Here is a 24665-nt window from a genome sequence, read left to right as displayed (position 1 = left end):
TACATTCCTAAAACAGTTTAGCAAACCCCCTAGCTTCTTTTTTTTTGTCCCTTTTTCTTGTGTGTGCCACACGTACGCATGTGCATGTGGAGTGTGCTGCCCTTTTGTGTACACCCCGTGAGCATACCCTTCGCACACCCTTCGCACAATGGCGAAAAGCGTTTTGCTTCTTAGCAACCTAAACAGTAGTGTGAAAAGGAAGATAACTTCTTTGAAGATAGAAGAGGTAGAAGGGGTGGAAGGGGTCACTTTCGAGGGGAACTCTGCCTCCATATCGTTCAACGACAGTGTAGTTGACGCGAACAGATTAGTAGCAATTATAAACAGCAGCAAAGATATGGATGGAGAGTTCCAAGAGGAAGATAAAACAGAAAAGGACAGCGCACTGAACGAGTTGGCTCATCGTGAAAATGTCGAAGATGTAAACACGTTTACCTTTTATCCGAAGGGAAAACACACAAAAGGTAATCACCACAGTAGTTATGTTAAAAATACCATTTTGGGAACAAATGTGGGTGAAGGGGCCAACTCGAGGGGGCTGCCCGATGGGGATGGATATGTCACTTTAGCAAATGCGTATGGCGTTGGTGAGGATGTGGAGGGTGGCCACAATGATGAAAAAAATGGGAATGGGAAATTAAGCCGACAGGTTGGCAGTGGGTATGGGGGGAGCTACTTCGAAGAGGGGTATCAAGAAATTTATAGGAAGGGCGTGGATGACGGGGTAGGTGACGGGGCTGGCGACGGGGTTTACGACGGAGCAAAGGGCGATGCGCATGATATGCAGACCGACGAATGTCCTGGCGAACGCCGCACTAACGTTAGGGGTAACCCCTTGAGCGACGCCTACAACGGAAGAGGAGGCACAAATGCGCGTTCCGCTGCATGCGAAGTGAAAGGTGAGCACGGAAGTGGTGAAGACTCTCCCCATGGCGAAAAATTGGGCAACCTCCATTCTGTTAACCAAACCAAAAGGGGGAAGCAGCATTGTAAGAATCAGGGGCTCGAGCAGTCGAACCGCCAATGCGCAAAGGAGGGATGCAAACGGGGAGAGACACCCGATTACCAGGAGGAACAGTTACGTAAGGGAGATTCACTCCAAAGTGGAAGAAGCCGGAGAGGAAACATCTTCCAAGATTACGAAACGTACAGAGGGAAAAAAGAAAATATATACATTTGCGAATTGAGAATTTACAACATGACGTGTGACAATTGTGGCAATAAAATCATCAGTTTTTTAAAAGACAAAAATTTAATTGTAGGTGGAAATAGCTTCGCAACAGATAGTAAAATCAAGTTAAAACTGAACGTGTCTGAGGTGGATTCTTACCCCCCGAGCAGCGGGTGTAACAAGCAAAGTAGCGACAACAACAGTGTAAAAAATTTCGTGAACAAAATAATGAATGAAATAAAGGAGAGCGGATTTAATAATGACCTGATAGACTTGTATAAGGATGAAGATAACCATAATAAGGGCATCCTCTTTGACATCACTCTGTATGTATTTAGGGACGACGTGATAAAGGCCTATGGGTTGTTGAAAAATATGAAGGGAATTAAAAATGTAGAGTATGATGTGCGGCATGAGTATGTCTACATTTTGTATAACCCAGATGTGGTCGGGATTAGGTTCATTTTGGAATGTTTAAAGAAGAAGAAAAATATCGACGCCTACTATGATGAAGATAAAGAGAAATTTTTTAGAAGCACAAGAAATAATGAAATGAATAATTCTCGTAAATTGATTGAACTTTTGTGCTGTTTTTTTTTGAGCATTGTCATTATAGTCCTTAATAATTACCAAATGAATATGGGTTCCATGAATGGCTTTTATTCCTATGGCACTTACGGGAATTACGTGAAAATGTTTAATTTTTTGCATTTCACAAATGGGAAAGGGGATTTCTTGGGGGGAAACGCTGCACATGAGTTGTATGTTCAACCCGATGGGGGGGACAGCAATTTATTTTCCCCTCTTTTTCGCGCCGAACGGTATTTTCCGCAGGGGGAAGGGGGACAAGGGGTGACCGCGACGAGTGGAAACGCATCACCACAGGTTTTCACTCCTGACGTGGGGGGCAATTCGCGAAAGGGGGAGTTCCAAGCGGTTGCACCAAGTGATGGGAAGAAGAACCGCAAGGGGAAGAAGCGCAGCCAGGGTGAAGCTGACTCTGATGAGGGCGACTCTGAGAAGGAGGACGACGCGGCCATCGCGTACCCGGAAGCCATAGACATCAGGATGGCTCAGGGCAAGCAAGTTGGCAAGGAGGTGGACCCTTCTGAGGAAGGAGCCGCAGAAGCGGAACATGGAAAAGGACTCCATCCTACAGCTGACAAATTTGGAGAGACAAACAAGGAGAAGCAGACGAAAGAACTCGAGCAGGATAGATTATCCCCGTCCGATAAACTACAACCAAAAAAGTATGAGGAAAATCGTGCGAATGGTGAGGAAGGAGCGGAGGATGACGTGGGGAAGAAGGCGCACAGCCAGAAGAAGGTCGTTCCGAACTCTAACTACTTTCAGAAGGATTCCTCAAATGGTAAAGATGTTAAGAAGGGGAGTATGACCGAGATTGGCGAGGTGGATTTCCTGTTTGACTTTCGACGGGAGGAAAAGCAGAAAAAAGGGAGAAATGGGGGGAAAGATGCGGAAACGTCTAACGAGGTAGCAGCGTCCGCTGAAGGTACTGTGCTCAGGAGGGACTCTCAGCTCAGGAAGGACTCTCAGCCCAGGGGAGACTCCCTGGCACACTTTCGCGCCCGCTTCAGCAGAGGCGCAAGCGCGAAGGGGGGGAAGACCACACATGCGGAAAAAGAAATGAAAAGGGGATCTTCCCAAGAGGGAAACATTAAAGGGGGGGAAGAAGAACAAAGTTGTAAAATGGCGAAAGGGAAGAACCAGGAGGGGGAGCCAAAGGAGAGTACCAAGGAGGAAGAATTACCGAAAGGGGAGCCAAAGAAGAGTACCAAGAAGGAAGAATTACCTAAAGGAGATTCCCTTTTTGATGAGAACAATTTACACAGTTGTATGGCAAATACGTTGTCAAGCATATACCTGGACGGTAAACTATTTGGAAACCTATCGCTGAGGTTGTTTTTTATTTTTTTGCTAAGTTCCATTGTTTACCTCTATTTCGGATTTCATTTTGTTCTAAATGGCTACAAAAATTTAAAAAATGGAATAATTAACATGAACGTTTTGATATCCATCAGTTCCTCGTTTTCCTACTTTTACTCTCTTCTCCTTTTGCTCTTCTGCTTGTTTTTTTCCGTTGACTTGGAGGGAATTCCTCTCTACTTCGATTCATCCGCTTTGCTAATATGTATAATGAAACTGGGGTTCGAAATTGAGAACTTTTTAGTCAGTTTTACGAAAAAGAAAATAGAAGATTTATACGAGAGGACCACCAAGCATGTGTACATCCTGGAGAAGAGGAATGACAAGACGGAAGATCCCCAGTTGAGGAAGCAGCTGAGTAATTGCACAATTGCAAGTTCGCGTAATGGGAAGGACAGTGGGTCCCCTCTTAATCACAGCAACTCGAGTGGCAATCGAAATGAGTCCCCCGGTGGAAATGGAGAGACGTCTCCTGTTGGAAGTAGTGCACTGTCCGACTTTTGCAGAAATAGCGCCCAATGTTCGAGCAGAGAGTTTAAGATAGAGGGAGGAGCAGCATCCGCAGCGGCGGTAGGTGAGGATTCCCCCTGCGGCAGGGTCGTCCGCCCCCCCCATGAGCGCAAAGGAATAGATGTCAACAAAATATTTTGCGAAGACAAAAAGATTAACATAAACGATTTTACGATCAATAGCTACCCAGTGCAGTTTATCCAAAAGCACGACATTTTGGTGTTCTACGAAGGGGCCACGTTACTAATTGATGGGATCAAAATGAACGATGACATTTCCTATGTAGATGAAAGTATGATTAGTGGGGAGAAAAAACCCATTAGCAAATTTAAAGGGGACAAAATATATGCAGGGTCTAAATGTGTACAGGGGATAATAATTCTTTTTATTGATGACATTTCCAAGGGGAACTATATTGAATATGTTAAGAAAACTTTAGACGAAGTGAACTGCAAAAAAACGAATTTACAATTATATGCAGATAAAATAGCTAGCATATTCATCCCATTCATTATAGGGTTATGCATTGTCGTATTTTTCATTTGGTTTTTCCTAACCTATTTTGATTATGTGAATATAAAGAAGGATAATTATTTTAAGTTAAACAGATTTTTATCGTGTGTATTCTTCTCCATTCATTTTTCCCTATCAATTTTATGTGTGGCTTGTCCCTGTGCCGTTGGGTTAGCGAGTCCTCTGTCCATTGCCATCAGCTCGTACATATGTAGCAGCATTGGAATTATATTAAAAAATATAAACCTCTTCGAAATATTCCTCGAATGTAATCATTTCATTTTTGACAAGACGGGCACGCTAACAGTTGGGAAGCCGGTGGTCAACAAAGTGTACGTGTCTTCCAATTTGGACCTCTTCGCAGACCAGTTGTTGAAAAAGGCTTCAAAGAATAAGCTCGCGGTGAATTTTGGGGAAGACGATACGGGCAGTGCGTGTATGGGCAGCGCGTTGGGCTACCTCTCCAGTGATGACCACCATTTTAGCAGTTCGCATCATCACACGGGTGAAGAGAAAAATAAAGCAGCTCACAAAAGTGCTCCCACTCGGGGTGACGCCAGCGGAGTGAGTGTGTACAGCCGTTTAGGCGATACTTCCGATGGAGGGGAGCATTATGGGAACGGGGACAAGAGGGGGAAAAATACGGGAAACCCTTCTCACAGATACGCTGCCCATGGGGGTAGAAATGGGGACAGCTGTCCGCCAAACGAAGGTAGCCTCACCGAAGAGCACAAACATAACTGGCGCGAAAGTGACACAAACGATGGCGGTAATAATAAGACTTTACATTTTATAGAAAGCATGCACTGTTCAGGCAAAAATGTCACCTTCTACTCCTTCACAACGCAGAGGGATTTTTACAAAATTGAGATAAAAAAATCGGTGATGAGGAGAGAAGAAAGAAACAGCCCGAGGAACTCCAACGACATGGAGCACACCCCCTGCAGTGGAAAACAGTCCATCTTCAATCGCATAGTGTCATTTATAAATGATAAAAGGAAGAAAAATAAATATAATCAGATAGGAGACAATTCCCTGAAGGAGTATTTTATAAACAACCCGGAAGTGTCCATCTCTTCACCTGACGATTCGTATACCAGCGAAACGAGCAGCGAAAATAATGACACGACCATTACGGATACTCAGCCAGATGGACAACTGTCATACGATGGTGAGTTGAAACAAAATGATGAGGACCCATTTGATAGTGAAAATAATTTGAGTGAAAAAATTACCAACTGGTTATACCTCTTTTTAAGTTTAAGCGCAAATTTGGAAAAGTATAGTAACCATTTATACGCTACGTCAATAAATGCTTTTATAAATTCCAATTTTTGCATTAACGAAACGTTTGATGTGCAAAATTTGAAGAATGAAAAAAGCCAGGGTATCACTGGAGTGTTAAAAGACCTATCGGTTACCATTGGCACGCTGTACTACTGCTATACGAAGTATAAAAACACGCACTGTCGACAGGCAGCAGAAACTGTTGATGAGAAATTGAATATCAAAAATTTGGAGGCCCATCTGTACTCCTGTGATTGTAATGTACACAAGACGTATCAGTACCTGTACAATTATTCCAATAGCAAAAAAAACGAAAGTAATAATATTATTTTTATGTGCATAGAAGGAATAATCGTCGGATTTTTTACCCTCGTGGATGACATAAAACCGGAGGTGTTTGACTTTATTAGGTTCCTGAAGAGGGAGCGCAAAAAGGTCTACGTCTGTACTGGTGATAATTACATGAACGCTCTTTACATTTCTAAAATTTTGGGGATATCCAAGAAGAACGTGTCCTCGAATACCTTGCCCATGGAGAAGGTCCACTTTGTGAAGAAGATACAGTCGCTCGGCAGTGGTGAGTGAGAAAAAAGCGGGGCGGTGTTTAGCAGTGTATAACAGTGTGTGTGTGTGGGGGGCCTCCCCAGAGGATATCCTTTTTGGGGGCTACCCCAGCGATGTTCCTTCTGTTCGTCACAACCACCATGTGTGCCCACCCACCCCCATGGGTGCACATTTTACCCCACACCATTCCGCTAATCACTTCCACGCACCACTTCCACCCACCTTTGCAGGAAAAGTGTGCATGATCGGAGACGGCATAAACGACTGCTTTGCCCTGAAGAGCGCGGACCTGGGGCTGTCCCTGAGCACGCGCTCGAACGTGGTGATGGACAGCGCCGACGCGTGCATCGTCGACAACGACATAAGCGTCATAACGAAGTTGTTTGAAATAAGCAGAAAAACTTTGATAGTGATCAAATTCAACTTTTTGTTTTCCTTCCTCATCAACGTCTTTTTTATTCTCTTGGCAAGCGGGTCGTTCTACGCCCTCAACTACGTCTTTTCGCCCTTTCTGTTCACCTTCCTGATGTTTTGCAGCTCCATCATTGTGATTCTCTCCTCCTTGTCTTTGAAATTGTAGGGCGCATCAGGGGCAAGCGCGTTATTATGCACAAGTGTGTATACGTGTGTGTAAATGCACGTGAATAGGATCAACCATGCCACATTAACACTTTCTTTCCCCCTTTTTTTTAGCCTCCTGCGGGACATATGAGCAGATTTCCGACAGCTGCAATCAGGCGAAGAGTCGAATTAACACGCGTGGTACCTAGAAAGCGCGCACTGCCATGCATTGAGCTTCCGTGCGTGATGAAGAACCAAGCCGATGGGCAAGCTGAGCCCGCCCGCACAGCGCCGAGCCAACTTACCGCTTACCTAGTATACATAATTAATTTAATAAAACACCTTTGCTGTTGTTAGTTACCCCGTCGTTTACACACACCCCTACACCCATTTTTCTTTTTTTTTCTTTTATCAATCCATAACATTTAAAAAAAAAAAAAAAAAAAAGTGTGAATAAGGCTTACGGGGGACCTACACGAAATGTTTCGAAGTGAATAAAAAGGCGTAAAAAAAAAAAAAAAAGCTGTGCCTTTTTATTTGAAAAGAAGAGGTGATCCCTTTTGTATAGCAAAGGGGAAGACTTTTTTATTTTTTAAAGTTCAAATGGGGTGATAATTTTAAGCGCGCATAGGGGTACACATGGGAGAGGTGTAAAAGTGACTATGAAAAAATGTAGACATGAGTGGTGTTCCTGCGTGTGCGGTTGGCACCTGGGGGTGGGACGTGGTCGTATGTTTTTTCTGCCTTGCTGGCTTGCCCGTTTTGGGGCACTACAGGGCCTACCGCTGTGCCCCCGCAGGAGAGGAACGCCCTTGGTGTGCTTTTCCCCCCTGCATCACATCGGAGCAATCATACTTTCTGCTTCTTCGCGTCATGAGAATCGTCATTTAGGGCCCGCTTATTCTTATTAGCCGTGTTGTCCTTCGAAATGAGCAGCTGAATTTCGTTTAGCAGATAGGAAATGTCCGAATGTTTTTGCGGGAAAATCCTCATGGCGGTAAAGTTCACGCGCTCTATTCCGTTGTACACTTTCTGGTTAACCCTAACGACCACCTTGTACTCCTTATATAAGAAATCGTAATTGAAGAGGTAATCTAGGGTATCTTCATCCAGGCCTTTTAACTCTTCTGCTTTTTTGCCCAATAAATTATACCCTTCATCGGAGAAGGCCCTTAAAGTTATGGACCCGGAAAAATCCATGAAGAGGAAATTAAAGGTGTAGTTATAAAAAGGCTTAACATTATTTTCATCACAATTCATACAGGAATATACAATACTTTCTTCATCATTTGCATTTGTTTCGTAATCATTATCTGTCGCGTTGTCTTGTCCACTTGACAGTAGTTTTTTTTTACACTTAGTGCAAGCAGGATAGTAAAATCGGTGCTCATTTTCTTTACTCTTCCAGTATATTCTTTTAATTCTCCCTACGAGTGTGTAGGTACCCGAAATTTTTGCTAAAACGTCATTTACGTCACTTAAGGCGTAATGCTTATCTGGAATTTGACTGACGTCATTGGATAGGATGTTCCTCATGTTGGTGAACTGCTCATATTTCCCATTCGTATTATACCATTCTGATATCATTGTACATTTAGCTTTTAATTCTTCATTTAAGTTTTCTATTTTTTCGATCGAACTGGTGACACCAAAGGTTCCATTTTTCATGTCATTCCAATTCCGTATGCTTATGTTGGTGAAGATATAAATTTCGTTTTCCTTTATTTCATCTCTAATTAGGTTTACGTTGCTGTCCCAGAAGGCTATTTCGAAGGAGTGCTTCGTATCGTCAACGATGATTATATTTTGCTTCGTTATGTCATTTCCTTGCTTTGTCTTCAAATTGCTTATGGTGCCAATGTGCTTAACTATACCTATCAAATCTGCTGTGAATGGGGTTTCCTTTGTGGCTATTTTGATGTCCCTTAAATTGACTAGCGAGATTTTTTTCTGTATTTTTATTTCCCCATCATCCTTCACTTCATGGATTTCGCTATCCTCGTTAAACGTCAGTTCGTACTTGTGCTTTACCGTGTTGTACTTAGGGTTAGCAATGGAAACCCTACCCTTGGAAAAGATGTACACCTTTTTCAGCTCGATGTTGTTGAACCACTTGTCCGCCGCGCTCCCCCAGAATTTGCACGAGATGGAGTCCCCGTGCACGTCCGTCACGTCTATGCTGAAGAAGCTGTTGTTGTTTTTGAAGGTGGACAGCTTCGACTTGTTCACCACTTTGGCCTTGATAATCCACTTGCTGACGTAGGTCGTTATTTGGCTGATGCGGAAGAGGAGGCTGCAAAGGGGGGGGAGGGAGAAGTAACATCACTGTAGGGGGGCACCACTATAAAGGGGAACAACTGCAAAGGGACACCCCTATGCAGACGTGCCTCCTACAAAAAGATCCCCCTCCTCAGCACCAAACTAATGCCTCAAAAATGCACACATAAAAAAAGGGCGACACGCCTGTCAGAAAAGCACACTGGAGATATATTCTACCCATGCACACAAAACTGAGGTGCAGGGGCAGCTATCATAGATACTTGCACAAGGTGTACCCTCACTTTTGTTCATTTTTCTCATAAGCACATTTTTATGGACGTATGCCTCTTTGCTCAGAGACGTAAACTCGTCCCTCTCAGCCATTTGGACGTTTTGCCTTATCGTGAAACTTACTCGTTTTCGCTCATTTTGAATTTTACATCAAAAAATGTGGTCCGTTTTTTTGGTAGCTTATTTGAGTGGTTTAAAATAGGAAAAGTGAATTTTTATACATTCGTAATTTTTCGTAATAAGGCTGCCTCGAGCGCGTATGTGTTTATGTACGTGGGGTTCTTCTCTCTTTTGTTTTTCCTTCCTTTTGTGTTATGTGTTGGTATGTTTTTGGCTTATGGTGTGCTGCGAAAGGGGGAATGAGCGGCAAAATGGGCGGCAAAGTGCGCGGTAAAGCATGTGATGAAGAATGCCCCCAGGGGGAATGAAATAATACATACCTGCAAGGAAAGATACCAAAGGAGTAACGCCAAGGTACACGTGTGCTTAATGTACAGTTATTCGACTGTACTGAAAAAAAAAAAGTAACGTAAAAAAAGAAAAAGGAGAAAAAAGAAAACAGCCTTTTGCCTTCTGCCTTTTACATGCGCTTGCTCCCTGTGCTACATATCATTTAAAAAAAATTTTTTGCCAGAAAAGTAAACTACTGCTGAGAAAATTTTGTGGCATGCGTGACGATTGACGATACTGCTTTCCCTTTTTTATTGTCGAAGGTTTACACCCATTTTTGCTAGCATCACATCTACGTTTTTTTTTTTCAAATAGGGTCATAAGAATTCGCTAAATTGTGTTTTTTTTTTTTTTTTTCATTTTGTTTATATATTCTTTATTTACCCGTTATTTTTTTTTGTGAGTGTGAAAAGGTTTAGACACAGACCATCTTTTAAAATTTTTCACGTCAACGAGGAGTAAACGGAAGTTGCGAAGTTAAAAATATGCAAGAAAAATAGGGGTTAAAAAAAAAAAAAAAAGTGTGCGAGAAAAGTGTGTAGCGAACGATAATTATAATAATAAGCATAATAAACGATACTAACCAGCGTGTGAGTAAAGTACTTTCCAAATGTACTTCCTTGAAATGCTGGAGAAAATAAAAGATGGCGCAATGTGAGGGGCTTTGCGGGGGGCGTGCAAACGTGGTTAATATTTCTTCATGGGCGAATAGTACAATGTTATGCCGCACGGATTAAGGTTACCCACAGCAAGGTCCTTTTAACAAAGGGGTAAGTAAAAAAGGATCCTACGTCATAACGCGGGGTTACTTTTCCTTGTCCAGTTATGCTCGCTGTGTGCTAATTGGACTATGCGATGAAAAACGAACAAAAGGGGGGGGAGAAAAAAGACAGCATTTGCGGGGTTACAAAAGGTGCTTTTAAAAAAAGACAACGTGGGGAAGTACTGCACGGGGTGTCACGTTTTGCGGAGTGGGCACAGGCACGTGTGTATCTTTACATGTGCGTAAACAATATCTATGCCACGGGTTAGGAAGGGACCCCCCCCGGGGGTGGACCTCACCGATGTAGGGTTACAAAAAGAGACACCTATGAATTGGTAGACAGAGAAATTAACGCATGTTACTTCGTACCGGCCAATTGGCATAATTATGAGATATTATGCCCCATCTTAGCGAAGATGTTCACTTCTCAGTTTAAAAAAAAAACTATCTCCTAGTTTTTGCACAACTACACGAGGTGTATTACATTAAAACGGTACGTTTTGCATTTCTGCGTAACATTCGAAAGGCATATTGTTAAAAATAAAAATATTTGCAAAAAATTGCCAATCATTTTTTAATGTTCACTTAAATGTTTTCACTTTGAAAAGTTTGTAAAATGTGCATAGTGTTACAATTGGGGATGGGAAAGCGTTATGGCGATACCCTGCCAATGTTTTGCGCATAAAAGGAGTGGCGTGGAGAAGGGGTAGACTTCTACGCGGAACTGTTGCTGGTGTTATTGGGGCATTGCTGCATACGGCTTGGTACCCCTTACAGTTGAAGCGGCCCAAATGAACGTGCTTTTTGTGCCACAAAATAAGGGGCTGAGAAAAATGCCAATGCGAAGGTGAGCTTTCCTTCCTTTTTAAATAAAAAAAGAGGTGACATATGGCGTACGGCGGTGAATTTCTGTCGGATGAGACCCCCTAACGGTGAAAGGAGTAGCGCACGTTTAACACACGCAGTGTGCACTGCCACACCGGGTATAATTAAAAAAGTAAGCGTTAACAATAGGACCATTCTTGGCACTCCGTTTGTGCTTTGTTGTAGTCTGTGTGGGGAACTGCCCAACTGAGAAAGTAATCATTTCGCCATTATCTCCTTTGCGATAAGATAAAATATGTGCCAAAATGGGGAGAAAGATTTTTACGTTCCTATTGGAGCATTCCTTTGCGCCATAGGGGGCAATTAAACAAAAAAAAAATAACATAATAATGGAGAAAAATCCTTTTCGCGCTGCAGCCCTTTCACAAAGTAGCAAACGCAGGGATATATGCATGGAAGAGGAAATAAAACTCCGTAAATATGAGCAAAGCTGTGTTCATACCTAAGGGAGTGCAAAGAGCCCCTTTTGATGTGCCCCACTTGAAACACCTTTCGTTGTGTAACTATTTGTGGCACCTAAACGGGGAAAAAAAGAAAATAAGAAAAAAAGCATTCTCGCCATTTCTAGGCGCAAAAAGATAAAAAAATGAAGGCATAAAAAACAAGTGAACCGAAACGGTTGTGATGAGCCAAATCGGTATTTTATTTTTTTACCTTCTCCATTTTTTTCCCTTTTGAAAATAAGAATGCACAGAGCGTGAATAAAGCAAAACGAACATTTTATTGTTAACAATGTTAAGCTTGTAAAGTGGTTACGGTCGATCCAGGAATTGCAACCCTCAACGCAGTTTAGTCCTTTTTTTTTTTAAAAGTACATTTTGCATGTGCGCTTTTTGTATGTACCTTCCGAATAAATAGGCATTTCTTTCGTACATTTTACGTATATACAATAATGTGCCGTTCTGCCCTCACCTTTTGAGTAAACACATCCCCAAACGTATGCATTAACAAGAGTGAGGAGGAAAGGGCCTTACGAGAACGTGCGCTGAAGTTTCACATGAGTGTTTTTCCCCCATAAGCAGTTGCCACTATAATGAGTTCGTAAGAAACGTTACGCATATGTACGTTCGTATCGAAGCATAGGAGCATAAACATACGCGCGGGGGTATACACGCATGTACGTATATGCATGTATTGTGCATATCTGAACGTACATACACATGCATGTATGTGCCTATGTGCCTATGTGCCCGCTTGCTCAGCACAGTAAGGTATAAGATCTCGAAACGGCTGTTCAGAAAAAATGCACATAATATGGTTTTTGCTCCTCTTCGCCTTTGAGTTTGCTTATGCACGCCGAGCGTTCATTAATGTCCACAAGAATAATATCATTAACAACAAACTGGGGGTCAATAACACGTACAGCAAGAATGCGCTATACCAGAGCTCTTCCAAGGTTCCCATTTCGCAGGTAAAAATGGAAAGGGGCACTCTTACGGGGTGCCAGCGTCACTCCTGCAGGAGCACCCTCTACTCCATTTCGCCGCCTGTGTGTAACTGCTCTCATGTTAACCAGTTTTTTTGCTGCGATGTGTAGTAGCGTTACTACACCATTTTGTATTTTATGTCTCGACCGTGTTGTGCCCCCTTTTAGTATGCACCCTTTTGCTCTCCCGTTTTTCATTTCCCTCATTCCTTTCTTCACCTCTCCTTCTCCCCCCCTCCCCTGCAGGCCATCACGAAGAAGCAGATAATCGAGGAAGTCTCCATGGAAACGAAGGAAAGCAAAAAGACAGTGGAGAAAATTATGAACGGAATATTTGACAACATATACAAACACCTGGAAAACAACGAAAAAATTTACATTCACAAATTTGGAATGTATTACAACATTTTTAGAAAAAAAAGATGCATTAAAAATATGCGAACAAAGGAAGATATCCATATAGAGAGTAGCCACATGCCGCATTTTAAATTCTCCAAGATATTTAGGGACCTCATAAAGGTAAACGTGAAGGCGAAAAGAGACGACGAGGAGGATGACGAAAGCGACATGAATGAAGAAAACATGAACATGGGAAACATTAACGAGAGTTTCAACGAGAACGTGAATGAGAAGTTGATTTATTGAGCGGGCAGGGGTAAACGAAATGGAGAAGCGAGAAAAGGGGGGACGCCCCCCACACAGATCTCAAGCATATTGTGAACTTTTTTTTTTTTTTTTTTTTTTTTTCCAAGTCATTCCAAACAGGAAGGTGTACCACTTTGTGCATTTTTTTTCGCGCGTGCAGATTTAACGTGCGCGTATTAATGATAATTGTTTTTGCCCGAATAGCAAGTTGTCTTTCCCCTTATTTTTTCAAGTTAAGCATTGCAGCGTTGCAGCGGTAGGGCAGTACAGAGCCACAGTGTTTTGCTTTGCTGCACTGCGTGGTCTCGCTTTGCGATGTTTTTATCAAAATGCGCTGGTGCATTTTTTTCTTCTCAGCGGCGTGTCCCTCTTTTTCATGTATTTTTTTTTTTTTTAAAGTCTACAACAAAGTTGCCATTTTTAGAAGAACACTTTTTCAGTACTTCATTTTTGGCACCACTCCACGCCTCCTTTTGCACACCCGCAACCCATGATGGGTTATCAAAAATAGTTGCTAAGGAAAGGATTCAAATAAAGTCATAAAAAAAAAAAAAAAAAAAAAAAAAATAAACAAGTTTAACATGCGGTTTGAGTGAAATACGTTAAAATGTAAATTTAAAATGAAGGGGGGTGAACGGCGGCATAAGACAGGTGTATGGGGGGCATTAAAACGGTAGAGCGGCGGTGGAACTGCGCTGCTGAGGTGCGGTGGAACTGCTTCGTAGCAACGGAGCCGACTAACCATAGGACTATAAAAAAAAGAAAAAAAAAAAAACAACACAACATAACACAACGCAACACAACACAACAATGTAGATAGCGTAACAACCGAGGAACACCGGGGAGACGAACTTCCCTTAACGGGGGAAAGGGTTAACCCTTCACTTCACTTAATTAACGGCTTCGTAGAACAGGCAATAGGCTTTGGCGGACTCCACTTCCGAAACGTCCACGACGGTCACTATGCTGTCATCGAACTTGTACCACTGAAAGAAAAAAAAAAAAAAAAAAGGGGGAGGGGTTGAAAAAACGGGGAAAGTTCGGTTGGGCGATCGCTCCGTGGGGGCACGCACAATTGGACATAAGCGGACATGTGTGTGCATGCGTGCCTATGCAGACAGGTCGACGGGGCCGCTCGGCTGGCCTTGCAGCCATACCACAGTGGCGCCATTGGAGTGCCTCCTCTTGGTGTAGCAGATGTAATGGCCGTAGTTCGAGTTCAGCCCGCGGTGAACTATAACGCCACATAAGCTGTACTTCTTGGGGTTCTCAATGTACTGGCCATTCTTTTTCTTCAAAACGTTTTGCACGGTAAAGTTGTTCAGGTCAAATTTTATGGGGTTGTCGATTTTGGAGCCATCCTCCAGCAAACGAATCAAATGAACGATGAGAACATTCGGCTGCTTATAAACACAGGAGTGTTTAAACATCTTCTTACATTTACATTTTTCGCAAGTAGAATTTACTTCCTCTTTTTTAAAGTACTCCACCAAATTATCATTTAAATTATTATCTGCATTTTTTTTGAAGACATTAACACTTAGGTTGTACACAGTCTGGTACACATAATTCACATAGCTACACTGAGAGCACGTAATTTTCTCTTCAATTAAGCCTAAAAATAAATCTGAGATAATGGACTGCTCCTTCTTCAAACAGTAATCAATTTTGTTATTTTTGTCCACCTTTTCGTCAACTACCTTCATCATATTGTGAATGAAATCAAAAAGGAGAAGAAGAAACTCATGGCAATCTTGCTGTTCATTATATTCAAAGAGGTAAGAATATTTATCATTCAGCAAATTTAGTAGCTTATTAACATTGAGTACTTTTCCCTTGTTGTGCATTTTGCTTAGTTGAAATAGTTTATGTGATAATGCTAGCAAGAGACATTCATCTTTTTTTTTACTATTATTTCCAAAGAGGTTAAATGGGATACTATTGGTAAAGAAATTTTTGTTTATAAATGAGGAATTCATATTGTCTGTATCTTCACTTGAAAAATTCATACTCTTATATTTTACGCTTACGTAATTTTGTAGGGTATATATTAATTTAAAGTACACAGATAGGCACTGTAGAACCACGTTGATGTAGCAAGTAGCAGAGTAATTAACAATTCCGGCTGGGTGCTCCTTCGTCGTTATGATGCTGAGGCTATTGTTGTTGAATTCGCTTTCTCTTTTGGGGTTACTGGGTGCCATCATATTTTTCATTCGTTCCTTATCGTTGTACATGCTTCGGTTCGAAACGCCATGATTTCGAATGCTAAAATTGCTACTTCCATTGCTGCTGTTGTTGTTGCTACTTGCGATGCTACTCCCGCTGCTACTCCCACAATAGCTGCTGCTGTTGCTGGAATAGCTACTATGTCCCTTCAGCATTAAGTTGGCGGTGTTCAGCGTGTTACTTAACCTGTCTAGGACTTTGTTCGCACCAGCAGTGATTGGATGTTTGTTTTTGTTAAACTTCTTTTCGTATTCTTCCCTCCTTTTTGCCCTTTTGTCATCGGCAGTAGCACCCTTCCTTTCCGTGGAGATTTTTTTGGGAATAGCCCCGTTGGCGCTGCTCCTGCCGCCGCTACCACTGCTGCTGCTGCTTGCGCTACTACCGCTACTACCAACACTGGCATGACTACAGCTGCTGCCTCTTCTCTGTTTATTTTCATTTTTACCAACTGGTCCCTTTTCCGCATCCTCCTTTTTCTTCATTTTGTGGTCATCCCTTTTCCGCTCATCTTTCTCTTTGGGTGAACTGGTAGCACTTTTAACGCTGTTGTCCGTTGTGCCCTTCGATTCCGTCTCGGTGGTTGTCAAATAGCCGTTGCTGGATGCCTCCTCCCCATTGTCAGCATTGTACTCTTCGCACGACTTGTAAATTTCGTTTCCGTTTGAGGAATGGCAGCCTAGGGAGTTCTTTTTTGGAGGCGGGGTTAAAAGCACTTTGCCAGAACTGTTAGGCCGATTATCACTTGGGTTTCCACCTTTATTACTGCTGGCTTTACTTGCGTTGCTTTTTTTGTAGGTGTAGTTGGGGCTTAGGATGTTGGGCGCGCCGATGCTCGCCTTGGGGCCGAAGTAGGAGGTGGCGTTGTTGGTCTGGTTCTCCCTCTTCACGCCTCTGCTGGGGGTGGTTTCCTTCGCGCTGTCATTCGCGTTTTCCCGGTTTTCCCGGTTTTCCTCTTGGCGCTTCTTTGGGTCCTTCTGCGGGTCCTCCCGCGCGTCATTCTTATTATTATTGTTATTACTGTTATTGTTATTGTTGTTGTTGTTGTTGTTGTTGTTGTTGTTGTTGTTGTTGTTGTTGTTGTTGTTGTTGTTGTTGTTGTTGTTGTTACTACTATTATTGTTGTTGCTGCTACTGTTGTTACTGCTGCCGTTGTTGCCGCCATTTCCGTTGCTACTACCTCCATTTCCGTTGCTACTACCTCCATTTCCGTTGCTACTTCCACCATTTACGTTACTACTTCCACCATTTCCGCTGTTACTACCACCGCCGCTATCACCCAGTGGGGCGCTCTTCACGTGGTCGCTCAGGTTCCTTGCGAGATGTTTGGGCGACAACATGCCGCGGGCCGCGTCCACGCTCTCCAGAGATGTGGCCTCAGTCCGATTCGGACCAGAAGTCGCACTGGAATTATTGCCATTCTTTTCCTTCTCTGAAGGGGTCTCCTTTTTTGATAATTCACTGGGGTCACTTTTCCTATTGGCGCCAGGGGCGTTGTGTAGAATGTCACTGTCGCTGAAGGTGTCATTTTCATTCGAGTAAAATGAGTAAACACTTTCATACGAATTTTTATTTTTCAAATCGATCATTTTGTTCATGCTTCTGAGATTGGATTGGTCATACTCGAGGAAAAAGGAAGAGCTGTAGTCCTTTTCCTTCAGCCCGTAAAAGTGCAAGAACTCGTAATAGTTGTGTGCGCACTGTTTGGTGCGGTGCTTTCTAGCCGCTTCGCTGGAGGAAGCGGTCTGAGCATGAGCAGTGATTGGGGAAGCCGGAGAGGAAGGACCACTTGGTGACACTCCATCGGTAGGCGGCTTACGCGCTTCGTCTGAATTGTCCCTCGAGTGAGTAGTGCCACTCCACAGCTCCTCACTCGAATAGTTAAAAGTGGAAAATAAATTCTCCACGTATTTGGGCTCCATCAAATAGATAATATTTTTATTCATAAGATCAGGATTTGAAATGGGCACATAACGGTCATATATATTGTTGCTATTTCGTTTAATGCAGGGCCCTCCCCTAAACAGGAAGTGTAAAAATCGCCACATGTACTGATTGGTGCATATGTAATCTTTCCCCTCCTTCAAATTGCTTTTCATGTCTTTTTTGTTCAGCATATGGGGAGCGATCTGATCGATCGAATCGGCCGACTCCTTGGCTGCCTCCTCATCGTTGTACAATTTATAGTTCGTGATGCAGCCTGGGAATTCCCCATTTGGCGTGAAGATAAAGGCCTTCAACTTGTTAAACCAATCCAGGTGTATATAATAGTGGTAGTCATTTGAATCATTTGGGAATTTGATGTTAATATATTTCTGATAAAAATATTGTTGCATTCTTTTCAGAAAAGATAAATTTTTGGTTATGTCATCTAGCTCTTTCTTTTCTACGTTGTGTAGAAGTAGCTGTAGAATTTCTTCCCTTCTTTGGGTTGCGCCGTTGGGATTTTCTAAATGGGCACCTATTTGGAAAAGATCATTTTGGGGAGGGCACATACCATCATTTGTGGATACTTTTACCTTCGCCGAGTCGTTCTCTTCATTTTTATTTTTCTCATCGTTCATTTTTTCCTCACTTTGGGGTACATCGCCTGGGGGTGGAAAACACTCTGAAGGTTTTCCCCTATTCCAGTTAGTGCACAAAACACTCATAATTTCGTAATGTGAATAATTTTTAAAAATTTCCAATTTGTTCCCTTTTGGGGTTACGTTTTCGTTTCCCTTTTGTGCCTCCTCTTTGGTATGCGTAGGGACGACGTTAACTTCGTTGTGAACACTGGTGATGTTCAGCACAGGGTTTTCACTTTTGCTTTTTTGAAATATCTGTTCAATCATGGGGGGGGGCTTACACTCATTGTGGGCATGCCTACTTGGGGATTTAGCCCCTCCAGGCGTGATGATCCTTTTACCCGCTATAGGGTCCACCACATTGTTGATACTTTCGACAGAGGGCCTATTCGACCGGCCGGAGCTGGTAGAGCGATTCCCGTCGCTACGCTCATCGAGGCCTCCTTCCCGGTTGCACTTTTGGATTAAACTGGGCGCGGCATTCTGAGCACTGCCGGCACTGCCGACACTCCCATCGATGTTTAGCGTGGCTAACTTAACTTTACTGGCGGGGACCTCGCCCCAAACGCCTTCCCTTTCGTGTATGTGTGCATCATTTAGGATGTGCACACCGGATAAATTGTTACACGTGCCGATTTCATAATCCCTACTGGAGTTTATTTCCTTGCTTATGTTGTTGACATACGACATAACGTCATCGTTTATATCTGCATGGAAACTGGCGCCACTACTCCTGGAGCCCCGCTGATTTATTTCGTTAAAGGTCTCTCCACTAGCTTTATTTACATAATTAGCACTTTGCTTCTGTAGGATAACATTATTAGGGTTTATTTCGCCATTCTCCAACGAATCAGCCGAATGGCTTTTGTTCATAAAATCTTTTAACCCATAGGCTGGTTTTTCAAATGTTGCATCGGGGTTTAAATAGCTCGCAGTTTTGTCTGCATACTCCTTTATTTCGCAAATTTTATTGGCTTCATTTGGTACACTTACTTGATTTATTAACTTGTAATTAATGTTTTCAATGGTTAGCTTGTTGTCTTTAATCATTATTTAAAAGGGGCGTTTCGTCAGTTTTTTTTTTTTTTTGCAAAGTGGGTGGAATTGTTCCCGGTGCGTCGTCAGCGGGGGAAGCACTCAGAGGGGATAGGTAATCAAGGGGAGAGCTGTAACAATTTGGGCATACACATAAAAGTGTACATAATCAGGTGGGATTCCTCCGTCGGTCTGCTTAACCTTGACAGGTGTGCATGTGTGTGCTGGTTGGAGTGTAGGGACGTGTACAGCTGTGTTCGCAGGTTGGGCTGTCTCCGCTGCGTCTTACAGGGCAGGAGAGGAAAGGATTTATTTAATTATTCGTGAAAAATGAAGAACGATGAAAAGGGGAAAAAAACAAAACGCAACAAAATAAGGTGAAATGTGGTAAAATGAGGGGAGATAAAATGAGGGGAGGTAAAATGAGGGGAGGTAAAATGAGGGGAGATAAAATGAGGGGAGATAAAATGAGGGGAGATAAAATGCGGTGCACCATGAAAAAATAATCGAATTAGTCTTTTCCCTTGTAAAATAAACTCGCGCTAATTAAAAATTCGAAAAGGAAACAAAAAAAAAATGTCAAACTTTTAAAATTGGGGGTTTAAAAATTGTTGTAAGGGTTGCGCATATGGGGAAGATGGCCATTTAAGCATGCCCAAGGTGGTTACATGCACGCCCGTACAGATATGTGCGCGCCTGCAAAGATATGTACACAGCTGCACAGTGACACATACAAACACGTACGTACGTACAGACGTACACACACCTCGCTACACCCTAATCATAGCAAACTGCGCGAAGAGGAACTTCCTTCAGCTTGATCGCCTCTCCAACGTTTGTTGCACATTATATGTATGGTGATGTACACATAGTTGTTTGATACTTTGCGGTGTGCACGCGGGACCATTTATGGAAATATGCTCGTGGGGGGTGAAGAGGCGAATTTGGTGAAGAAGCGATTTGGTAAAGAAGCGATTTGGTGAAGTGGCGGGCGTGGTGAAGAGGCGCGTGTGGCGAAGAAGCCGTTTGGTGAAGGGCGGGTGTTTGTGGCAACACGAATTATGTAACTACGCGAATTTTATGTACCATGGTGATGTACTAAGAGTGCAGCGTTGACGGGGTAAAAATATGTACTTACGTACCGCGCGATGTATAACTAAAAATTTCACCTCGGTAGAAATTACATTTTTAGAAGAAAGAACTTTACTAAAATAATTATTTTTTCAAAAAAAAGGAAAAAATTGACTGCATAATTTGTAAGATTTTGCTTTGCTTTGCTTTGTTTCGTTTTATTTACGCATACAGTGAACGAAAAATGCAAAATTGAAAAAAGTTTTTCGCTTTGGCAATCCCATTTCGTTTGCATTCGTTTGCATTCGTTTGCATTCGTTTGCATTCGCTTTCTTTCGTTTGCATTCGCTTTCTTTCGTTTGCATTTGCTTTCTTTCGTTTGCATTTGCTTTCTTTCGTTTGCATTCGCTTCCTTTCGTTTGCTTTCGCTATCTTTCGCTTTCTTTTGCGTTCTTTCGCTTCTTTTGTTTTCTTTTATGGCAATCGTTTCTACTCTTCTTATGATAGGCGCGTACCACGATTAGTTCATTCAATTCATTTCATTTCAATGAAATTTTTTTTTTTTTTTTTTTTCATCTAAGGTGAATTAAATCAATATAGCATATCTTTAAAAAATAATTGTTCGTTCACCAACTGGGTATAATATAATGTGACGCCTATTCAGCGTACTCTTTATATGTACCATTCTGTACACGTTATAAAAGTATATAGTTATGATTACCAACCCGTTACTGCCTGCTTTCTTAATTTATTCTCTGTACGCATTTTTTCATTTTTAATTCTGTTCCTAATGAGTGAATACACCATTTTAGTGGTAGATGATACTTGGTTCATTCTAGGTTTAAAAAAAAAAGAAAAAAAAATTTCTACCCTTTTTCGCACAAGTACATATAACTATTATTTGTAGAAGTGCACGTGTTTGGAGCACACGGGCACGCACTTATCTCCGTTTAAAGAATTACGAATTTACTTTATAGCTTTTGCGCCAATGCATGTACGTACGGAGGTGCATATATGTGTAGGTAAATTTATATACGTACGTTTGAAGGTGTTTGTTTAGGTAGAGTGTACCTGCTAGCCTCCCTGGGTGGGTCGACTTCTAAGAGGACAAGCCAACTTTCTAATGCGTAAAATGTGTTATAGGAAATTTAAAAGTTGTAGAAGATGGCCACCTGGTGATAAGCCTACATTTGTGAATCGGCTTTCCGTTGAGCTTTTTTTTCTTTCTGATCGTATGTGCAGTTTGATCATTCCCCAACCCGCGTCGCCTCACCGCCGTGGTGACAAAAAAAAGGGAGAAAAGGAAAAGAATACGTGTAGGATGCGCGTAGGTAAGTATACATGCAGCACACGTGCACATATGTACGTGCTACATATGAGCGTATGCGAAGCCAACTGGCTTTACCTTTTATGTGCTCCCCACAAGGTTGTTTTTCTGGCCGTTGGGTGGAAAAAAGAAAAGAAGCATGATAAACTGATTGTCCATCCAGTTAAGAAGGAGGGAATTCTTTTCTTAGGGGAGGGTGAACACGCGAAATTGTTGCACATGCGGTTGTACCATTGGGTAAGACAGACTATTCCTGTTTGTATGTGTAGGGAGCCCCTCTACAGAGGCAACTCACGTAAGATGCTGCTAAATTGCCAACTGGATGCACCATTATAGCTGCGAAATTTGGGGTGTTCGTTTTTTTTTTCCACGGGGGAGGGTCAATATGCGCGAAATGGCAAAAAAAAAGAAAAAAAAATCGCATCAAACGCGTGACATCTTAACGAGGGCAAAAATCAAACTATTTTTATTTCGCAAAAGGAACGAAAAAACGGCAAAACAAATTTCTCCGCTACCCACGCTTATGCTCACGTGCGTGGCAACAATGGTCGTATTACCAACCGGGTTATAAAAAAAAAAAGGGTCCCTAATTGTCGGAAGGTAGGGGCATTCACTTTTACAGATTTACACGGTTGTGCAATGTACAGAAGCATGTGTGCGTGCATGTATACATGGGTGTGGTCTCTGTCCAAGATAAAATCTGCATACCCACCATCGCCACAACGGTGCTCTTCGCCAATTCTTATATACACAAAAGAAGATGAAAAAAAAAAAAAAATATGTCATCCTACGGGTATTCTATTTACTCCTCGCAATTACGTTTTGCTTGTAAAAAAAATTCAACAAAAATAAGTCGACTAGGGTGCCACACAGTCCTGTGGCTGCCATTTTGCACGCTTCTCCAATTGGGCAAAGAGACACCTCTCAGTTGAGGTCAATCCTGTTTCCAAATTTTGCATACAACTCCGTTTTCAATTGTTGCTTCTCACTTAGCATATTTTTATATTCGGCTTCCAACTTCCTCAAATTTTTCTTCTCCTCGGCTTTTACCTGCTCGAGATTTTTCTCCATGTACTCGGTGTCGACGCTGAAGAAGCAGTCACCTGGGGAGGAGTGCAGAGGGAGAGGTGGGGAGTGGCTAAATTGGTTAAAGGGAAATTACTACTATGCCGCTGCTACTGCTGCTGATGGTGATAAACCGGGGGTAGCGGCATGGCGCGGAACCAGCGACGCGAATTACTACCCGTGAGCGAATGCGATAACGCCTCAACGTACGCACGCATGAACACATAGATATGCAGTGACCCTGGAGGGGGCCACGTACCTATGCCCAACATAACATCTTGCGGATCGAACACCAAAGAAACTTCGTCTATCGATGCGTCAATATTGGAAATACTTTCGTTCATTAATTTTATCTTTTGCTCGTAAACCGATTGTTTAAAATGTAGGTTGGTGAACTTTCCTATTTTCTTCTGATCCTCTACAGTCATGTCTAACCCCAGGTCATATTTCGCTTCTTTAATATTCGCCATTTGGATGGAGAGAGGAGAAGCGCGTGGGGAAACTGCTCAAAGGGGGTGTCAAATACTTGTGAGGCAGTTTTTTCAGTCCAGGGAGGAAGACGACGTGTGCATAACTGTTTGAATATTTTAAAGCTTCACAATTAGGGGGGTTGGGGGGAATTAAAAAGGAAAAAAATTGACCCCTGGGTTATTCACACTTTTGTGCTGCTCCTGTCATTTGTATTTTCTCAAAACGTGGCGCGTTTCTTCCGTTAAGAAGGGTGGGAAGTGTTGGAAGGAGGGGAAGTTTTGGAAGGTTAGGAATTGTTGGCAGATTTGGGACGTTTGCAAGCTTTCCAGGGAGAGCTAATTGGAAGATAAACAAAATGGAATGTAGCAAAATGTGCCCCATGGGGGACGCAAAAAAAGTCGTTTCCGATTTGTTATTTTATTTTTCAAAAATGCCATTCCGCAGGTGCGCAATATATATGCGTGTATGTATGCTTATGTGTATACGTGAGGGTTGTTCCTTTCTTCCTCCTCTTCGAAGGTGTCACCTGGAATGCGCCAATTTTAACAGCGCGTATGTACATACGTTTGCGCTCCCTTTAACGTATGCACATATGTATGTAGAAACTTCTCAGGGCGGGGAAGTTGCCAAACGGTTTGGGAATTGAAAGCGAAGGAGAGTCGCGTACCCTCTGCGTTGTGCCTTCTCGTAATTTGGGCGCGCACGAGGCGGAAATGTACGGCAGGAGTGCATGGCGGGGAAGAAAATCGGCAATGAGAAGCGGTAAAACATAGCACCAATGCGCGGCGTGCCGGTCGACGCTTCCGGGGATTCTTCGCAAACGCGTTTTCATCGATGGAGCAGTAGCGCATCAGATCACCCTCACCGCCTCCCACGCATCTCTTTTACATACGAAGCTGCGCGCATTTATTTTGCTACACAAGTTGATAGCTACTATATGTGCTACACTTTGAGAAGATTGCCAAGTGCGCGCTTTTGACTTACGGGATACCGCCAGTAAAGCCTTTCTCCTGCATTTGGCCTCTCTGGGATTTGCCCCCCTTTTTTGTACGTACGTAAAATGGTGCGCATATGTACAGCCGCTTAAATGAACAGGTAAAACTAAACTTATATGCCTAAGAAAATTCTATACGCTTACCACACAGTGGCCTTTTAAAAAAAAACTCTCCGTTTCGAGCGAAGAGGCATACCAGAATCGCAGTTAAAACAGATGAGTTGCTTTTCTGTTTAGCATTATGAAAAAAAATTGGTTCACATTTCTGTGCCTTTCCATTTTTGCCTGATTTTTTCTCTTCTTTTTTCCTATTATGCATTCCCATCAGCCATTTTTCGTTTGGAGCAAGCACCCCCCGTGTAGCATATATGAATGTGTACAAGCCTTTGTAAAAGCGCTTTATTTACAAGGCTAATCTCGCTAGTGTGGTTTCACTATTCTTGTGAAGGAGTTTGCCAGCCCGGAAATACCACCCGCCAGGGGAAGTGAGCCGAGGAGTGGTGATACCACCGCATACCACACAGGGTAGGTAAGCACAGAAGGGAAGGCCCCTGCAATATTCACAGTGCAAGTCGCAAGATCCATAGTGCATGTCCAATCCGCTCAAGGAGGACGCACAGGAGAAGAAGCAGAGCAA

The 24665-nt window shown here is 42.6% G+C and overlaps 5 protein-coding genes across 5 annotated transcripts, besides 34 other annotated features; 2 read left to right on the top strand and 3 right to left on the bottom strand.

The window, feature by feature from the left end:
* Window positions 1–148: 148 nt before the first annotated feature.
* PVX_098690 (E1-E2_ATPase/hydrolase, putative) lies at window positions 149–6572 on the top strand (the record flags this gene model as incomplete). The annotated part of the gene is made up of 2 exons (XM_001614538.1): window positions 149–6005; window positions 6223–6572. 2 exons carry the CDS (start codon window positions 149–151, stop codon window positions 6570–6572), a joined length of 6207 nt encoding a protein of 2068 aa, XP_001614588.1.
* Window positions 1334–1353: a microsatellite.
* Window positions 1765–1816: a microsatellite.
* Window positions 3934–4010: a microsatellite.
* Window positions 3958–4137: a microsatellite.
* Window positions 4034–4084: a microsatellite.
* Window positions 5047–5088: a microsatellite.
* An 827-nt stretch (window positions 6573–7399) lies between the features above and the next one.
* On the bottom strand, window positions 7400–9520 carry PVX_098685 (replication factor A-related protein, putative). Its single transcript, XM_001614537.1, has 2 exons — window positions 9227–9520; window positions 7400–8846 (listed from the first exon to the last, which is right to left on the bottom strand). The coding sequence occupies exons 1-2, from the start codon at window positions 9238–9240 to the stop codon at window positions 7403–7405; spliced, it is 1458 nt and encodes a 485-aa protein (XP_001614587.1). The 5' UTR covers window positions 9241–9520; the 3' UTR covers window positions 7400–7402.
* Window positions 7753–7827: a microsatellite.
* Window positions 8200–8228: a microsatellite.
* Window positions 8321–8356: a microsatellite.
* Window positions 9521–10045: 525 nt separating the features above from the next.
* Window positions 10046–10086: a microsatellite.
* A 538-nt stretch (window positions 10087–10624) lies between these two features.
* Window positions 10625–10672: a microsatellite.
* Window positions 10673–10917: 245 nt separating this feature from the next.
* Window positions 10918–10964: a microsatellite.
* A 326-nt stretch (window positions 10965–11290) lies between these two features.
* Window positions 11291–11318: a microsatellite.
* A 164-nt stretch (window positions 11319–11482) lies between these two features.
* Window positions 11483–11502: a microsatellite.
* A 544-nt stretch (window positions 11503–12046) lies between these two features.
* Window positions 12047–12145: a microsatellite.
* Window positions 12146–12409: 264 nt separating this feature from the next.
* Window positions 12410–12437: a microsatellite.
* A 7-nt stretch (window positions 12438–12444) lies between these two features.
* On the top strand, window positions 12445–13272 carry PVX_098680 (hypothetical protein, conserved; the record flags this gene model as incomplete). The annotated part of the gene is made up of 2 exons (XM_001614536.1): window positions 12445–12612; window positions 12874–13272. The coding sequence occupies 2 exons, from the start codon at window positions 12445–12447 to the stop codon at window positions 13270–13272; spliced, it is 567 nt and encodes a 188-aa protein (XP_001614586.1).
* Window positions 12869–12896: a microsatellite.
* Window positions 13273–13408: 136 nt separating the features above from the next.
* Window positions 13409–13448: a microsatellite.
* Window positions 13449–13745: 297 nt separating this feature from the next.
* Window positions 13746–19115, bottom strand: PVX_098675 (ubiquitin carboxyl-terminal hydrolase, putative; the record flags this gene model as incomplete). Its single annotated transcript, XM_001614535.1, has 2 exons — window positions 13746–14258; window positions 14430–19115. 2 exons carry the CDS (start codon window positions 19113–19115, stop codon window positions 14163–14165), a joined length of 4782 nt encoding a protein of 1593 aa, XP_001614585.1. The 3' UTR covers window positions 13746–14162.
* Window positions 14619–14645: a microsatellite.
* Window positions 15962–15992: a microsatellite.
* Window positions 16179–16276: a microsatellite.
* Window positions 16629–16650: a microsatellite.
* Window positions 17830–17859: a microsatellite.
* Window positions 17939–17980: a microsatellite.
* Window positions 18652–18681: a microsatellite.
* Window positions 18741–18764: a microsatellite.
* Window positions 18971–19004: a microsatellite.
* Window positions 19068–19095: a microsatellite.
* Window positions 19116–20538: 1423 nt separating the features above from the next.
* Window positions 20539–20592: a microsatellite.
* A 97-nt stretch (window positions 20593–20689) lies between these two features.
* Window positions 20690–20721: a microsatellite.
* Window positions 20722–20841: 120 nt separating this feature from the next.
* Window positions 20842–20869: a microsatellite.
* A 655-nt stretch (window positions 20870–21524) lies between these two features.
* Window positions 21525–21588: a microsatellite.
* Window positions 21589–22352: 764 nt separating this feature from the next.
* Window positions 22353–23610, bottom strand: PVX_098670 (prefoldin subunit 4, putative). The gene is made up of 2 exons (XM_001614534.1): window positions 22823–23610; window positions 22353–22601 (listed from the first exon to the last, which is right to left on the bottom strand). Exons 1-2 carry the CDS (start codon window positions 23031–23033, stop codon window positions 22423–22425), a joined length of 390 nt encoding a protein of 129 aa, XP_001614584.1. The 5' UTR covers window positions 23034–23610; the 3' UTR covers window positions 22353–22422.
* Window positions 22744–22788: a microsatellite.
* A 251-nt stretch (window positions 23611–23861) lies between the features above and the next one.
* Window positions 23862–23905: a microsatellite.
* Window positions 23906–24665: the final 760 nt, after the last annotated feature.

The sequence above is a fragment of the Plasmodium vivax genome, chromosome 7 (genome assembly GCF_000002415.2).
Source record: "Plasmodium vivax chromosome 7, whole genome shotgun sequence".
NCBI lineage: Eukaryota > Apicomplexa > Aconoidasida > Haemosporida > Plasmodiidae > Plasmodium > Plasmodium vivax.
The sequence above is the reverse complement of the archived record's forward strand: the minus strand, read 5'-3'. Positions and strand labels throughout refer to the sequence as shown.

What these genes read in the sequence shown, in the direction of transcription:
- PVX_098670 (XM_001614534.1), bottom strand. Translation starts at nt 23,033, where the DNA reads ATGGCGAATATTAAAGAAGCGAAATATGACCTGGGGTTAGACATGACT. An exon ending in AGATGTTATGTTGGGCATAG is followed by an intron (nt 22,602 to 22,822) that starts GTACGTGGCCCC and finishes ACTCCTCCCCAG; the next exon opens with GTGACTGCTTCTTCAGCGTC.